The 15,011-nt window shown below is 40.9% G+C and overlaps 5 protein-coding genes across 7 annotated transcripts; 3 read left to right on the top strand and 2 right to left on the bottom strand.

The window, feature by feature from the left end:
* Positions 1-130: 130 nt before the first annotated feature.
* LOC129584504 (U1 small nuclear ribonucleoprotein A-like) lies at positions 131-1,655 on the top strand. Of its 2 annotated transcripts, XM_055476687.1 has the most exons (5): positions 238-252; positions 311-438; positions 542-681; positions 749-1,106; positions 1,321-1,655. In XM_055476687.1, exons 2-5 carry the CDS (start codon positions 324-326, stop codon positions 1,371-1,373), a joined length of 666 nt encoding a protein of 221 aa, XP_055332662.1. In that variant the 5' UTR covers positions 238-252; positions 311-323; the 3' UTR covers positions 1,374-1,655. The 2 variants fall into 2 exon arrangements, with proteins under 2 accessions (XP_055332660.1, XP_055332662.1); XM_055476685.1 differs by having other exon boundaries at positions 131-438.
* A 171-nt stretch (positions 1,656-1,826) lies between these two features.
* On the bottom strand, positions 1,827-2,635 carry LOC129584505 (uncharacterized). The gene has a single exon (XM_055476688.1). It carries the CDS (start codon positions 2,492-2,494, stop codon positions 1,973-1,975), a length of 522 nt encoding a protein of 173 aa, XP_055332663.1. The 5' UTR covers positions 2,495-2,635; the 3' UTR covers positions 1,827-1,972.
* A 416-nt stretch (positions 2,636-3,051) lies between these two features.
* Positions 3,052-5,226, top strand: LOC129584503 (uncharacterized). Its single transcript, XM_055476684.1, has 4 exons — positions 3,052-3,428; positions 3,656-4,020; positions 4,271-4,423; positions 4,594-5,226. Exons 1-4 carry the CDS (start codon positions 3,293-3,295, stop codon positions 4,960-4,962), a joined length of 1,023 nt encoding a protein of 340 aa, XP_055332659.1. The 5' UTR covers positions 3,052-3,292; the 3' UTR covers positions 4,963-5,226.
* A 377-nt stretch (positions 5,227-5,603) lies between these two features.
* On the top strand, positions 5,604-8,801 carry LOC129584788 (carboxypeptidase N subunit 2-like). Its single transcript, XM_055477104.1, has 8 exons — positions 5,604-6,246; positions 6,638-6,709; positions 6,853-6,960; positions 7,071-7,254; positions 7,509-7,538; positions 7,699-7,769; positions 7,850-8,237; positions 8,367-8,801. Exons 1-8 carry the CDS (start codon positions 5,818-5,820, stop codon positions 8,669-8,671), a joined length of 1,587 nt encoding a protein of 528 aa, XP_055333079.1. The 5' UTR covers positions 5,604-5,817; the 3' UTR covers positions 8,672-8,801.
* Positions 8,771-14,880, bottom strand: LOC129584784 (insulin-degrading enzyme-like). 2 transcript variants are annotated; one of them, XM_055477099.1, is made up of 20 exons: positions 14,424-14,880; positions 14,035-14,210; positions 13,764-13,867; positions 13,429-13,702; positions 13,231-13,353; positions 13,135-13,166; positions 12,810-12,980; positions 12,677-12,749; positions 12,524-12,616; positions 12,271-12,443; positions 12,100-12,203; positions 11,807-12,005; positions 11,608-11,717; positions 11,243-11,387; positions 10,975-11,097; positions 10,440-10,755; positions 10,207-10,374; positions 9,645-9,769; positions 9,337-9,546; positions 8,771-9,253 (listed from the first exon to the last, which is right to left on the bottom strand). In XM_055477099.1, exons 1-20 carry the CDS (start codon positions 14,495-14,497, stop codon positions 8,996-8,998), a joined length of 3,051 nt encoding a protein of 1,016 aa, XP_055333074.1. In that variant the 5' UTR covers positions 14,498-14,880; the 3' UTR covers positions 8,771-8,995. The 2 variants fall into 2 exon arrangements, with proteins under 2 accessions (XP_055333074.1, XP_055333075.1); XM_055477100.1 differs by having other exon boundaries at positions 10,975-11,085; positions 14,424-14,879.
* Between the last annotated feature and the right edge of the window lie 131 nt (positions 14,881-15,011).

Genomic DNA, 15,011 nt, shown 5'->3' with positions numbered 1-15,011 from the left:
AGTCTCGACTCTCGAGCCGAATACTGTGCTTGAGGGGCAAACGCCCTCGAAATGTTTTGCCAGTGTGTTCAGTTGCACTGGCAAAGGTTAGCAAAAAGCTTTCGGCTCGCAACGGCGTTTATGAGACCAATCTCAGACGTCAAGGTTTCGTTTGATTTTGAAAATTTTTGCAATATTTTTAGTTTAGACTTTAGAACTTTAGTTGATCTATGTATGTTCTAGTACAGCACTTCTATTAAATTTGCTTTTCAGGCAAGTGCGACACATCTTTTCATCGTTGCTGTTTGGTTTGACGGCGTTCTGTTAGTAGTTGTTTGTGAATCATGGATTCGAAGCCGAATTGCACTCTATACGTCAACAATATCAACGAGAAAATCAAGAAGGATGAGCTGAAGAAGTCCCTTTTTCATTTGTTCTCACAGTTTGGACCGGTTCTTGGTGAGCATCACTGCATCACTATGGGCGACCAGATTCATAGTCTCGCGGCTGGTTCTTCTGGATTGGTTATAACAGCCGATTTTCATTATAACTTTTTTTATAGACATTGTCGCGTTGAAAACCATGAAAATGCGAGGCCAGGCATTTATAGTGTTCAAAGATGTGGCCAGTGCCACATCAGGTCTCCGAGCGCTCCAGGGATGCCCGTTTTATAACAAGCCCATGAAAATTGCGTTCGCTCAAGTAAGGATTTGTGCAGAGACAAGAGTGATGTCTGCATGACTCTCTGCTTAAACTTAATTTATTGTAGACCGAGTCCGAGGCCACTCAAAAGCGCACTGGCACCTTCAGAATGCGAAAGAAGGAAGACGAAGCGAAAGATGCTGCAGCGAAGAAGAAGAAAGAGAAAAAGACCGAAGAGTTACCGGCGGGCGACTTTTCCGCATTTGCGGAAATGGCGATGAATGCCGCCGAGGACGAGACACCCAATAAAATCCTCTTCGTGTCCAATTTGCCTTCGGGTGTGGATACAGCGGAGATGGTGTCGACGGTCTTCAGTCCGCATGATGGCTTCAAAGAAGTTCGTCTTGTTCCTGGCCGCCAGGACATTGTCTTTGTGGAGTTCGAGACCGAGCTTCAGGCGTCGACGGCGAAAGATTCGTTACACGGCAAGTTCCTAGTCATACTAGATTATTAGAAATCCAGTTTGTATTGGCGTTGAGAACAGGCGATTTTTTTTGTAATCCTCGGAAGGTAATGCCAGTAAATTGTTTTATCCAGTTCTACGATTAGTATAAATTGGTAACACTATTAGGATGGTACTAAAACCTGATGGAAATTGTTCATTTGCTGGGAATTTATATGGTTTTTTATACTTCACAGGTTACCGCATAAAACCTTCCAATCCTATTTCCATTTCTTATGCGAAGCGATAGTATTATTGGATCTTCTGCGTTTTGCCGACCTGTATATTATCCTGATTTATTTACAGTTTATTTTAAGCGACTTCTTTTTTAACAAGCATCGTTCTGGTGTTTTAATGTTGCGGCTTTTCCTGACTTTCGTCTGTTTTTTACATCGTTTCTTTTTCTGATTATATTTTGAACATCTAGGTTTGATCTGGCAAATGCCTGCTTGCGCTGTTAATTGAAAAGTAAACTAGAAAATACCGACGTACATGACGGACTGACGATACGTTCATAAAAATTACTAAACTATGACTTATTGTTTTCGTCTGGAGTTCGAACATACAGTAGCCGGAGTATATTCAGAAAATTCCCTCTCTAATTACCCCGCAGTAGCAATAAAGAGAGCGCACAGTGCAATACCAGCTCACAATATCGCACTACAAAATGCTGCAAAATACCCATCCAGTGCGCCTCTGTCACCAACAAACAATTCGTTTTTATCGGAAAATCGCAGGTAAACGGTGTAAGATACCATAATTAATGAAGCCACAAAACTAATTCCATCACAGGTAATTACTGCTGTATCGCAGTACAGATTATGACATTTATCATTTATGAGGAAAAGTTTACGTCTGTTTCCTTTCCATAAAAGTTCGCTTTCGGTTAGCTTGTTTTTTCTGCTTCTTGAAATCCGCCATCATTTGAGGCCTCGTCTTTTCCCATTCAGCCAGATTGCTCGCTCTTTCTTCATCGCTCATGGCGAGATACCGCCGACCTTCCAGCAAGCGCGGATCATCGACCGTAAAGAAAAAATTCCCAGTAAAGCTGTGGGAAACTGAAAACACGTGTGGTGTTGGTATGAATTCATCCTCCGTTACCGGTGTCTCGTCCACGGTTTCAAAGTGCGTAAATTTCTGAGGAAATTTATGAAGTGCAGCCGAAGGGGTAGAAAGAGGATCATCCATATCCTGATCGTTATTATCGAAGAATTTAAATGGCTTCGAACCGGCATCTTGAAATAAGCTTCGAAGATCCTCGTTAACTTCTGATCTTGCGTGCGAGGCAGTGGTGACTGATGATGCTTCAGCTGCTTCTTCTACTCGGGCGCCCATATCTGTCTGAGCCTTCGCTTTCTTAGTAGTTTTCATTTTTCCCTAAAACAAACCGAGCACAATTTAAGCAAGCGCCCGCATTTCTGCAAGACTAGCGTAGTAATCGATTAGCGACAACCTTCTTGTCTTTCACAGCTTCACTCAAAACAACAAACCAAGCGTTCGTCGATAACGAGATCCGGCAATTAAGTAATGACGATTTTCCACTTACCTATAAAGACCAAAGTCCAAACCAAAAAGAAATCTGATGGTTGATCCAAATCCAGGAGTGGAAACGTTCTTGAAACGGTTTAAACCAGTAGAAGCACACCAGATCACCAGAATACTCCTGTGCTTAAGTTGCAGATCGGTACATCAGCTACTTAACAAAAACTCGTCCAAATTAAAATCAATATGAAAACAGAAAACCTCAAGATCTCCACTGCGTAGTGCAATTTTTAAAATAAAATTGAAAAACGTTCTCATGTACACTTCCGGTTCTCTGGCAGCCCCCACGCCGGCAGTTAGCTCTAAAATAGTTTCATGGGCAAGAGGCAACAACGTTTTTGGTTCTACTTTTTGTCATGTCATAAATTTCGTTTTGCAGTCTGCAATCTTCATGTTGGAACAAGAATTCTTTGGTTTTTTTTAATTTTAAAAGCTAAAAGGTAGCTGTCATTGTTTGTTTCGTATTTGCTAGCTTAACGCATTCGTTTACATTCTTTTCTGATTATCTGCTGATTGAAATTGTTAACGGATGACTGTAGCAATGCTCTTCACTACGTTGTGATTTTAGAGAGATGGGTTTGCATTGTTTCGCGATCCTTCATCGACGCTGGAATTCTGTCTATTCTCATGGCCAAACCTGTGAACCCAAAACCTAATCGTTTTAATTTACTGAATGTTTCCATCGGAGAAATTCTCGCGCGTTGCTTTAATGGGTTGATCTTTATTGGTCAAACATGCTTGCTGTATTATTTCATGTATACAGGTAAGGCTCCTACTGTAAACGTTCAGCAAAGCTTTGAATTACTCATTATTAGTCATATCATTACTATAATTTTAAGACATAATAAGTCAACCGAAACGTCAAAATGTCTTTATGATTTTATTTAAAGATATGCTGCTTTCTTTTGAAAACATTTTAATGAAATGTATGTTCTTTCAAGAAAGATGTCACATGGGGAACGGGATTGAGGGAATTGCATAATTTTATAGGTTTTCCTGGAGATTGGAGATGGCTTGGTTGGGTGGCAGCGGATGCGGTTTTCCTGGGGATTTACATTGTTCTCAATGTGCTGGCCATTCGTTATTTTGGAACCGTGAGACGGAAACCCGTGCCTCAGCTGGGTCTCTTGCCCTATGCATTTATCACATGGATCTTCTATAGCGTGATTCTGGCGGGGAAGGTTTTCCACATGTTTAAAACATTCGCACGAGACCTGCCTGACGGAGGTTGGATGGGAACCAACTTGATGAAAATTGCTATTGGTTTGTCTGCTGCATTTTTTGCCCTTCTTGTTGCGGGACATCATCGTAATCGATCCAGCGAGAGGCATAAATTTTGCTTAAAATGGCTGCAGGTGTGTAAATATTTATTGATCCTGCTAATTTTGTCGATTGACTATTGTAGTTATTTAATTTAATTTTAACGTTAACATGCATGACCTACAACGATTCTTCGGTTGAAGTTCCTAAGAAAAACACTAAGCAGACCTGTTTTAGATATAACAGAATTATTATACAGTGAAACGGTCTGCTTGTCGTTATTGTCATTTATTGTGCTCTAACTGCTCTAACTGCTCTTGTAATTTTGATATTCTCGTTTTGCAGACCCACGTTGTATTCGAGCTCCTGGATACTGTCGAATTTTTAAGTATTTTATTTGCCAATGAAACCAAAATATTGTTGTCGTGGTCAGTGGAGCATGCAATTTTAGCCTACTCGGTCATGAATCTTATTATTCCTGCGGTGGCTTTGTATCAGGTGAGTCGTTTCAGTTCGTTCACTTAATTCTTCTGTTGATAATATACTGTAGTTGATGTCTGATGTTGTCAGGAATTTGAATCGCTTCTCCTTTTAAATCGTAATCGCATACCTTTTCTCTGGTTAAATTCTGCGAACTTTTCCTAGAATTACCTGTATGTATTTTGCAGCTGAGTGGATTTAATTTTTCGAAATCGAAGCCGTTGGACAATTTAATTTTAATCCAGAGCGTTATTGCCACGGCTTTCGTCAATATTCCTTACGTGGTAATTCGACTATATCTTTGGCACTCGGCGGACGTTACCACGGCTTTGTTTATTATGAAAAATTTTATTGCCATTGTAAATACGTTCTGGGAACTGCGTAAGCTGATTCCATGCTGCTCGTTTTTGGATTTTACGGATGATAGTGACAGCACTGTGGCATCCATTGAGATGGTTTCCGTAGGAGGGAAAGTGTCCAAGGAGCGAACTGATAACGTGCCTTTCCGAAGTACTGTGCATCCAGTGCCAAAAACCGAAGAATCTCTTTACGCTTGAGATTATTCCATTTGCTAGGTTTTCTTGAGCGCCTTTTTTTAATGTTCCTTGATTATTCCAAAATGCTGTGCCTTTTTTATGAAATTTGCTCATTGGTTTATTTTCCTATTTCTGAATATTCGTTTCAGATTGCAGCGTGCATTGTTTCCTAAAATTCTCTGTTGTTAGTTTATTGAGTTGCATCTGTGTGATCTTACGTTTTTATCTGCACAGTTCCACAAGTTCTTGGAGCTCGAATATTGCAAAAAATTAAAAACGCATATCTTCCTCTTAAATCCTTTCTGATTACCGAATGATATATGCATAAAATAAAAAAAAAGTATCGCGTAACTGAGATTTGAGAACACAATGAACGCATCGTGATGTCGCAAAAAGTGGGTGAGAAGGCAAATAGCAAGTGAGAACTGCGAAGTATGACGAATGTGCTACAACCTTCAACAAAAACACAATATACGCTGGATATACTAATCGTAGCCTGTCTCATATTACGCGTGTGACTGCCGCACAGAAAGCTGGAACTTTACAGGGCGCATTTCATGCCGTGATAATTATTAGTTGAACTTATTGTTGACTGAGCAGATTAATTTGTTGATACAAGCAAAAACTTTTCTGAATAACTCATGGTTTGCGCGAAAGGTCAAGCATGTTCCCGCATTCAGTCAGGCTTTTGAAGCAATTTCTAGTTTTTATTTTAATTTCTGCAGTAATTATTCAGTAGTTATAATAGTCTTAGGTCATCTTCGCATTAATTTTGTGTGTGAAAACACGTAAATATCATCAGTACGTCAAAATATTGCTCCTGTATAGTTGTTTGTTACAATAACTATATAGCCCACGTATTTATGAGCGATCGCAATGTGGGAAATTTTCGTTTACTCCATAATAGCAACTTGTATCGCTTTTGTCCGTGGCGGATGTCCACCAGCCGGATATTCGTTGTGCAATTGTACGGAAGTCAGAACCAGTGAACTGGTGGTATCATGCGATGGGCTAAATTACCCACAGGATATTAAGTATCAGCTAGAAGGAATTCCTATCGAGGAGATCACCGAACTGGCTATTTTACGATCAAAAGATCTTCGGGGAATGCGGCCAGATTTTTTTAAAGGATATAAAAAACTGGAGAGGCTTTCCTTGGCTGCGAATCCGAATAGCAACCTGGTGATGCCGGTCGGATTGTTCGATACTATAGGCAGTACTCTCGAAGCGCTGGATTTATCCACCAGTAATCAAACCGAACAGATTCTGCCTCCGGAACTTCTTGCGCCTTTGGGGAAGCTCAAGGTGCTAACAGATGTACTTGCATGTAGTTTATTTTTGGTATACAATAATAGTTTCTTCTTTTTTAATCTTATGGTTTCACAATTCTGTCTTACTGTACATCTGCACTTGTATACATACGTATTATCACACATATTGTGTTCTTGTGGTTACCTCGTATTAACACTCGAGTATACACATTGATCATTATGTTGATACATTATGTTATGCTCATCATTCTTTACGTACGTAAATGGCAATAAACATATGTAAAATATGTAACATGCAGTATGTATTTCAGCAATATTCTTTATGCACATTACAGCGCCAGTAGAGTAAATAAATCGAAAAATCACGCGCAAGTACCTTATGATTTTCATAATTTAACATCACAGTATTGTTGTACATGTTTTAGCATTTGGACCTGAGCAATAACCAAATTGCACAACTTCGTCCCTCCATGTTTGAAAACCTAAAGAGCTTACAGGTACAAAATGTGGAAAATTCGTCGTAAATTGTGTGCGGCCTTGGTATGCGCAAACTGGACCGCAAACTGAAGTTACCACGGTTAACGTCTACCCGAATAAGCAGAAGTGTAATTTAAATTTTAAACGAGGTAATTTTTTGTAGGTTCTTGATCTCAGCGACAACCAGGTAGCAGGTTTACCGGCTTATGTTATTGCCGATTTATTGGATCTAAAGATGCTGGATCTCAGTAATAATCGGCTACAAGAGTTGGTAAGCGGTATCGATGGGGTTGTTCTCATTTGTAACGTTATACTTACCGTATAGCCTATTAAATTTTTATCAAAATTGTCTTGCGGCAAATGGTCTGTTCTAATAAATAGCCTCTGGATTTGTTTGACGATACCCAAGATAACCTGAAAATCATGGATATCGGTGGCAACAGGATTTCATCATTAACATCAACTCATTTTACCATGATGCCAAATTTAACTGTTCTTGACACCAGGAAAAATCCAATAAATGCTCTTAGTAACGATTTGTTTTCTGGAACTCCCAACCTTGCACGTACGTATATATCATACCCAACAATCAATACTATAAAATGAAGATTAATAGGCAATAGCTAGGCGATAATTACAACCGCAAGGCGAAATTGCGATGGCACATTACAAAAACTGCATGGCGGTAACACCATTTACATATCTTTGTTCACCTTTTTGGCTTCTATATAATTTATATTAATTCTTGGACAAATATTGCAAATTCTTTTTAGGCATGTTATACGTATCTACTCTAGTTATTTGTTTTTTAATTGGCAGGTATTTGCTTTGATGGAATACAAGCTGCCGGTAAGTTCGCCGTTCGGCAGAAATATACCTGATGTTGTTGAATGAAATCGTCGATTTTTTCACATGCTGTCGAAGTTTTCGTTTTGCTGATAAATCTTACCGTCTGTTGAATTGTACCTACCTTTACTTATGGTTAGTTTAATTTCTTTATGATTCACAGTTATCCCCCCGCATATCTTCGATAGCATTCCTCTGGAATCCCTGGATCTGAGTGACCTTAGGAACGTCCGAGTATGCTCATAATATCACTGTTGTCCAGTTGCAGAGCAATGCATAATCTGTAAAACTGGAGTCCACTCTGCGTCTTTTAGGCTTTGCCAGAATCGCTGTTATCAAGGGCGGGCAAGACTTTGAAGGAACTTCACCTGGACGACAATCCAAAATTGCTGGAAATTCCTGGCAAGTTTTTCCGAGGTCTGAGCGCACTGGAAATTCTAGATATATCCAACACCGGCATTGAGCTGCTGCCCAATTCCTTCTGGACTGATCTTCCGGAATTGAGAAAACTTAAACTTAGCAGCAATCCATGGTTATTGTCCGTGCCTCCGCCCAAATCAATTTCGCCGCAGCTGAAATATGTGGATGCTGCAAACTGTCCAAAATTTCCAGTATCGGTAAAAAACTGGGTAAAAGCTAACTTTGACACTACACCGCTCCTACTGGATTTTCCTATCAATATTTATCGGTCAGTTAACAAAGGTACGAGTGCGATACATTCACACAAACAATTTATTATCAGTAAAAGCCTGACACAGCGCAATTAGAATGCATCGTGCCCGAAATAAATAATTATTTACATGTCATTATTCATTGTTGTGTCCACTGCAGAAATACAACTGCGCCACATCACTGCTGCCCCGCCTGCCACCACAGCGCCGCCGTTTGGGAATAACAATCCGAATTCTAAACCTCATCATCATAAGCCAAGACCCTCGTCTAACGACAATAATGGCGGATCACAATGGAGCGGTAATGGCCAAAGCAACGGTAAACCAAACGGAAATCAGTGGTCAAACAACAATAACGGTGGCGCCAACGACTGGCAGTCCAATTCTAATTCTAACACCGACAACAACAATAATAACAACGGCAATAATGGTGGCGGAGGCTGGTTTAATTTCTTCGGACGTTGAACGACGAAATACACGCTTCTAATCGTTCTGATCAGAATTTCTGGGCTAGCGTTAGCTATGTCAGTGTTTTGTCAGACGTTAAGCAAGAGAAGAACACCATTAAACCTCGGAAACTTTAATATAAATAAAATAGCGCAATAAGTTCTGCAATCGTCAACTAAAAATCGGGCTCACTTATGCCCGCTACACAAAATTATGCCGGGTTTTAACACAAGATATAACGAGAGAATAGCCGCGTTGCATTTCAGGTAGATTGGGTGGCTCAACGTATAACGTAATGCAGCCAAGTTGATCGTAGAAGAGACAATTAAAAGTTCGAACATTTTAGTAGCCGGTAACAACCGTATCCACATCAGTATATTTAGGGGGAAGCGGCGCTAAGCCCATTTTTGACTTCAGAGTCTGGGGACTGTCCACTTTATCTGCTGTCAAAGTAACTGGTGCAGGATCTACGGTCGGCTTGTCTTCTTTGACTTCATCACCATCAGCGCTGCGCTTTTTGCGTGCATTCTTGGCGGGAACGGTGGAAGTAATGTGAATGGACAGCTTCTTCCTCTGAGAACCGTTTTGCAATAAATAGTCCTAGAAAACGACGTGTTTCCACATCCACATGTAAGGTCCCAGCAAATAAAAGAAACAGAAGTTACAGAACTACGCCGACATACCTTTACAAAATTTAAGAGATCGGTTTTCGTTAATGTCCGCAGTATGGCCACTTCCAGATTATCCCGATCAAAATTGTACTGACGTACATAGATCTCATTCCAGTATTTGCTAGCTTGTTGCATAATTGTTTTCGGCTTCTCCAGGCGCTTCACGGCCAGAGCTTCTATGTGCGTTTGGAATTCGTTTTCCGTGAGATTTTCCAAAAATTTCTGTTCGTAACACACCATGAAGTTTACAATTAAATATGCCGAACCATGATCATAACAATGATTTTTTGTGACAATTGATGACAAAATTTAATACTAACCTCCATTTCTTGCAAAAAGCTTTCGATGCGTTGATCACAGTGAGATGGATTTCGGTCAGATTGCACCAAAATCTGTAGACCCAGAACTCCGCTAACATTTTTCACCGAACTGAAGACAATGTATCCTAGAGCACAAGTGACAAATGCATTCACTGCTTAAGAAGCGTGAATTGCAAAACTAACAAGGTAAGGTTGCATGTGTTAAGTCTGTACCTACGAACTATAAACTATAAAGTACTGTACAACCAATAAAACAAACAGCGGTTTTACAAGAAGGCTACGGCGTATCTAATAATTCACGAATCTCTCAGGAGAAATGTTTATGTCAGCACAGCGCCACTCAGCCCTGTTGAGCTTGAACAACATCATAGAGATTCCGTACGAAAAGTGTTGCAGAAATACCTCTGCTGAATTCGATATCCAATTTAGAAAATCAACACAAATAACGATGAACAGGTGTAGATTACCCTAAGCATTATTTACTACATACATCTGTCGACGAAGTACAGTACTAAAATCACTGGCGAGCGGACCAAGTACAAGCCTAAGCAAGCCTCCATACCTAATTGTTCCTTCGTTCGCAAAATATCAAAGCACGGCTCATTGATGATCTGCTCGAACAGCTCCAGTAACATATTCATCCGTGAATCTTCACATGCTGTCTGATAATAATTGGTCACACAAGAGCTTTTGTGCACATCGTTCTCGCGATGATACACCAAACTGGACCCTACACAAAATTACGCAATTGAGTAAGTTTTTCACACAGGTTTTTCACTATCCAAATTCGAATACCTTCTCGCAGCTGCACTAATCGCAAACGATTATGCGCATCGGGCGTTTTCGTAGCAATGCTGCGCAGGGCAGTTTCCACTTGATCCATCATGAGTTCCGCTTTCTTCCGACTGACATTACCATATACAAAGCCTTCCACATAAGTTTCCGCAAATAATTTCGGGCCTAACTCCACTACTGTATCAAAGGTCAGTGCATCCATAGCCCCCATTAACTCCTCTTTTGTGAAACATAATTCACTCATCAGGACGTTGAAATACCACATGCTCTGGCGATTCGGCTCGCTGGCAAAGAAGTTCTTCAACTGGCGACCGTACTACAAAATAAAATTAATTTACTCAACCAGAAATCTATATCGCTCAAAAGTGTCTAGCACAACTTGACAAAATCTTCTTTGCAGAATTTCTCAGGATAAAAAACAATCATCAAAAAACTTCAGCCCTGTTGAGCTTGAACAACATCACAGAAATTCTTTTACCGGTATGACATGTATATTGCTTAAAAAAATAAAAAAAAGCATTCATCAAACACCTACCACTTCTTTAAGAACTTCAAATCGCTTGGGATCGGGTTTAAAATGCATAAGTTTCTCCACCAGCATGTTCAGCAGCACGTCAATTTTATCATCGTAACCGCGTACAAGTAGCTGCAAGGAAGGCTGCAAATGAATCGGATGGACAAATTAAACGTCACAGCAAACGAGGCAAGGCACTTCGCAAGCACGCCCGCCACCATTAAACCCAACAAAGACATCGCTCACAATCAGCCCGCTTCGACACCGACAACCATGCCCCGGACCTTACCGTCAAACCGTATTTTGACTGTTCAACAGTATATTTCATCCCGGCCAGTTCCGCCATGTACACCATTTCGTTAATATGATCCTTGAATAGCTCAACATAGACATGCGTCAGATTGGCATGGAGAGGATCTTTATATACAGCGGGACTGAAGAAAAATGGCAGACAATCATTGTAATGCATGTACGTAAATCAATCGATTTCCACGCAGACTGTGCTTATATTATACGGTCACTCTATCGTACATCTTTCCAGTTTTTCATAATTTATAGAAGGGTAGCTGCTGTCCCATTGCTTTTTTAACACAGGCGACATTGACAATTCAACCAGTCAGCCTCGTAAAGGCTACCGGACTGATACGCACGCACCTGCACAGTTCAAAGAAGGCACAGGCTTTCGGGAGTTTATGCTCGATATCCTGGAGGTACCACAAACGAGACATATCTGTTTTTCGTATAAGCAAAGGCAACCGGTGAATCTACAAAAGTCAACACACAACCAACAATTATTGCAACACGTTCCATAATCGATTTTGCACAACTTCCAGTAGTCCCATTTGCCACTTACCGCGGTAGGAGGTGGCAAAATATCGAAATGCTGCGGAATGAAATCGTTCGGCGGAGGCAGTGCTATCTCGTCCGTGACAGCGACGTTGCGCCACGTTTCGATTTTTTCCTTAGAGATCTTCTCCAAACAGTAATCGATACCGTAAATCGGTTCTTTTTCACCAGCAATCTCCTTAAACTGCTGAGATAGAATGGCCACCCTGCAACCGCAAAAATAACAAAAATGCATCTCACGATGCAAAAGCACAATCTTTTACTTTTTTGTTGACAACGTAAATAGACTCTTAATCTCACCTCATATTCTCCGGAACAAGGTATTTAAGAAGATCAGTTATCACTTCGGGACGATACTCTGACACCAGTACCGGACCAGTTATCACTTCTTCTATGGGGTATTTCTACAGGGGTTAAACCGTTTTAACTACGGTAATTCCAGTACTAGAATTCTTCAAACGTTTAGGCAACCTGCATTCCCGCAGCCAAAGCTCGGGCATATCCCAGAGGTTTTTCCTTATCACGGAATCGAAATTTAATCTCCTGGATCTGCTGCTCCTCCGCCCAGATCCTCTCCTGGGGTCCAGCGGCACGAAGCATATTAAGATATTCATACACCATCTTAATGATTTCATCCGTGTGGGCTACGGAATTATGAAGCATACATTAAACAAAACAATTTTATCTCACGAAAAGCTATACAGATATGTGATAATTTATTTACCTAGACCATCTTCTGTCAAGTCAACACCGAGCATGAAGAACTGAAATCCATTCGCTCCATCGTCTTCTCCAGCGTGTAAAGTATTGGACCAACCTAAGCGTTAATGCTTTGCTAATATTTATCTGCGCTAAACATTGAGCATAACAAACGAACCCTTCAGTTTCAAGGCGGACAGCAAGCTTCCGGGACCTTCGTGGCCGACCAGACCGCCGATATAATGGCCAGGCTAATAAACACCGAAATTTTAGAACTTAAATGAAACGTTGCAAAAAAGAAATTTAATTACTTTTGTTTTATAAAAGGGGTGAAAATCCGGAGTGGGCCAGACAATATTCAGCGAACGCACATCCTTTACTGGAACCATTTTCAGCTGAGTTTGCAACTGTTCCGGCGCGAAAGGAGGGCGCTCCCAATGAGGCACAGTAACGTTCTTGTTGGGAACTTCGCTGAACATATTCTAAACAAGATAAAACGTCAAGGAACGTATCAAGCACCACGCATCCACAAAACAGCTCCGTAAAGGTAATTCAGTTTACAACTGGTCATGTTAAGCAATGCTAATATTGTTCGGTTAATGATATGATACTTTGGTCTGCCGGTTCTCCACTTACCACAACCATATCGGTCAAAATGTCCAGACTTTCTGAAAAAATAACTTTCGCTATAACACTCTCAGATAAACCGTCTTTCTAAAAAAACAGTCTTACCTTTTCCAACAACCACCAACGACATTATGTTGGATGAGTAATAAGCCTGGTGGAATTTCAACAATTCTTCTCGAACAGCCACTCCTTCTTTTTGCGGATTGAACCATAACGTGTCCTTATTTCCTAAAAAATTAAAACATCAAATGATCTTAAAGAAAACTTAGGCGTTCAATGGAATGTAGTGACGTCGTCTTTTACCGGTTCCAAATTTATTAAAGTCATGTTTTGGATCTCCCGTAACACGGCTAAGATGGTCCAAACGACGGCTATCGCTGGTGAGATTGTTTTCGTGCTCAGAGTTCACAGCGTTCACTTCTCGTTCGGTGCCGGATTCGGTAAGGAGAGGAGATATGAAAAACTGCGCAAACCGATCCAAGCTCGTCTCCAGATAATCGGCAGCCACGTCAAAGTGATAATTAGTATGCTCCTCACACGTGTAAGCATTATACTGCCCGCCGTGCTCCGAAACGTACTAAACAAAAAATTATGCGTCTGGAGATTTCATTCGCATCAAAATCTCAGCGGTTTTTTACCTTTTCAAATGCATTTTCTTCCGGAAACTTCTTTGTTCCCATAAAAAGCATATGTTCCAAAAAGTGGGCCAAACCTTGAAGTTTCCATGGGTCGCACATACATCCTAAGGGAACAGCACGCAGTAGGTCAGAAAAATCGAATAATAACGATAATAATAATACAGTTTAACATAATCTGTTTGGCTCGCTGCGGATAAACTATATTCTTTCGGTTCACAGCGCGCAGTACGAACCGGTGAACATTATGTTGTGCTCTACCACTTTTACTCACCAATGTTGACATCCAAAGCAGCTGCAGCTTTTTCCGCAGCTGGATCGGAGATAACGATGGCTTTCAGATCATTGGCTAGGATTATACCGCGGTAAGCGCGATTATCCTGCGGGGATTTAGGGATGTTTTCGATGACTCTTTTGATAGGGTTCGGTGGCGCCGCTGTGTTCACCATTCTATAAATATAATATCAGCAAAACAGTGAGACCACAATGGTGCTCGGTTTAATTTTGTCTCCCGTGTAGGGTGTGACTAGGACTCTCTGGTAAACATCTCTATCGTTAATCGTAGAATGTAGGCAGCAGATTCGTAGTGACACCAGTTTGCAAGAGGTCGCTAACTCCACATTCGGAGTGCGAAACCAGTGCATCGCGTTATACGAAACGTACGTAATCGATCGGCGTGGAATGTAGGGAGAAGCAGACAGAACAAAATTCCTCACAATCCGCAGGAAAATTCGCATAACAAGTTTGTCAAATTCCCACTTATAAATCCAGTATCATTTTCCACTGTCCATAAACATGCGAGTGACTGCGAAAAAATTCAAATGGGTATCGAGTGTCGGGTCGCCAGAGCGACCGCTGTGAATCTGCACTTTCCAGAGTCCTGTACGCCGGACGGATTGGTTACCCATATCGTACGAAATTTCAGCACGCTGTGTGTATGTGGTGTGACACGCAAGCCGTAAACGTCAGAAGGCTGTCGAAAATATTTCCCCCCTCAAATGGCAGCAGAGTGGCTGGTTACTTACGCTTGCGTACGAGCTACGTATTAAACGTACGTGGATCATTTAACTTTGTATTACAACACTTCACTCATTTCTGATAATTACTTTTTGTAAAATAAATATTATTATTATAGTGCACATATAGAAACAAAATTAGCGTTATGGGCCATTCATTGTATCAGTAAACGTCACAGCAATTTAAATTTCAGGCCTGCTGTACGTAGTGCGATATGCGACGCGCTGCAGAGCA

This window comes from Paramacrobiotus metropolitanus, unplaced genomic scaffold (assembly GCF_019649055.1).
Source record: "Paramacrobiotus metropolitanus isolate TYO unplaced genomic scaffold, Prichtersi_v1.0 Parri_scaffold0000014, whole genome shotgun sequence".
NCBI lineage: Eukaryota > Metazoa > Tardigrada > Eutardigrada > Parachela > Macrobiotidae > Paramacrobiotus > Paramacrobiotus metropolitanus.
Note: the sequence above shows the minus strand (reverse complement) of the source record. Positions and strands in the feature narration are given on the sequence as shown.

Coding starts and splice junctions, on each gene's coding strand:
- LOC129584788 (XM_055477104.1), top strand. CDS start 5,818: ATGTGGGAAATTTTCGTTTACTCCATAATAGCAACTTGTATCGCTTTT. Junction 7,539..7,698: donor TGATGGAATACAAGCTGCCG/GTAAGTTCGCCG, acceptor TATGATTCACAG/TTATCCCCCCGCATATCTTC. Junction 7,770..7,849: donor GTGACCTTAGGAACGTCCGA/GTATGCTCATAA, acceptor TGCGTCTTTTAG/GCTTTGCCAGAATCGCTGTT.
- LOC129584503 (XM_055476684.1), top strand. CDS start 3,293: ATGGCCAAACCTGTGAACCCAAAACCTAATCGTTTTAATTTACTGAAT. Junction 3,429..3,655: donor GTATTATTTCATGTATACAG/GTAAGGCTCCTA, acceptor ATAATTTTATAG/GTTTTCCTGGAGATTGGAGA. Junction 4,021..4,270: donor TTTGCTTAAAATGGCTGCAG/GTGTGTAAATAT, acceptor CTCGTTTTGCAG/ACCCACGTTGTATTCGAGCT.
- LOC129584504 (XM_055476685.1), top strand. CDS start 324: ATGGATTCGAAGCCGAATTGCACTCTATACGTCAACAATATCAACGAG. Junction 439..541: donor ACAGTTTGGACCGGTTCTTG/GTGAGCATCACT, acceptor CTTTTTTTATAG/ACATTGTCGCGTTGAAAACC. Junction 682..748: donor TGAAAATTGCGTTCGCTCAA/GTAAGGATTTGT, acceptor AATTTATTGTAG/ACCGAGTCCGAGGCCACTCA.
- LOC129584505 (XM_055476688.1), bottom strand. CDS start 2,494: ATGAAAACTACTAAGAAAGCGAAGGCTCAGACAGATATGGGCGCCCGA.
- LOC129584784 (XM_055477099.1), bottom strand. CDS start 14,497: ATGCGAATTTTCCTGCGGATTGTGAGGAATTTTGTTCTGTCTGCTTCT. Junction 12,006..12,099: donor CTTGTTCCGGAGAATATGAG/GTGAGATTAAGA, acceptor TTGCGGTTGCAG/GGTGGCCATTCTATCTCAGC. Junction 9,254..9,336: donor ATCTCTTAAATTTTGTAAAG/GTATGTCGGCGT, acceptor GTCGTTTTCTAG/GACTATTTATTGCAAAACGG.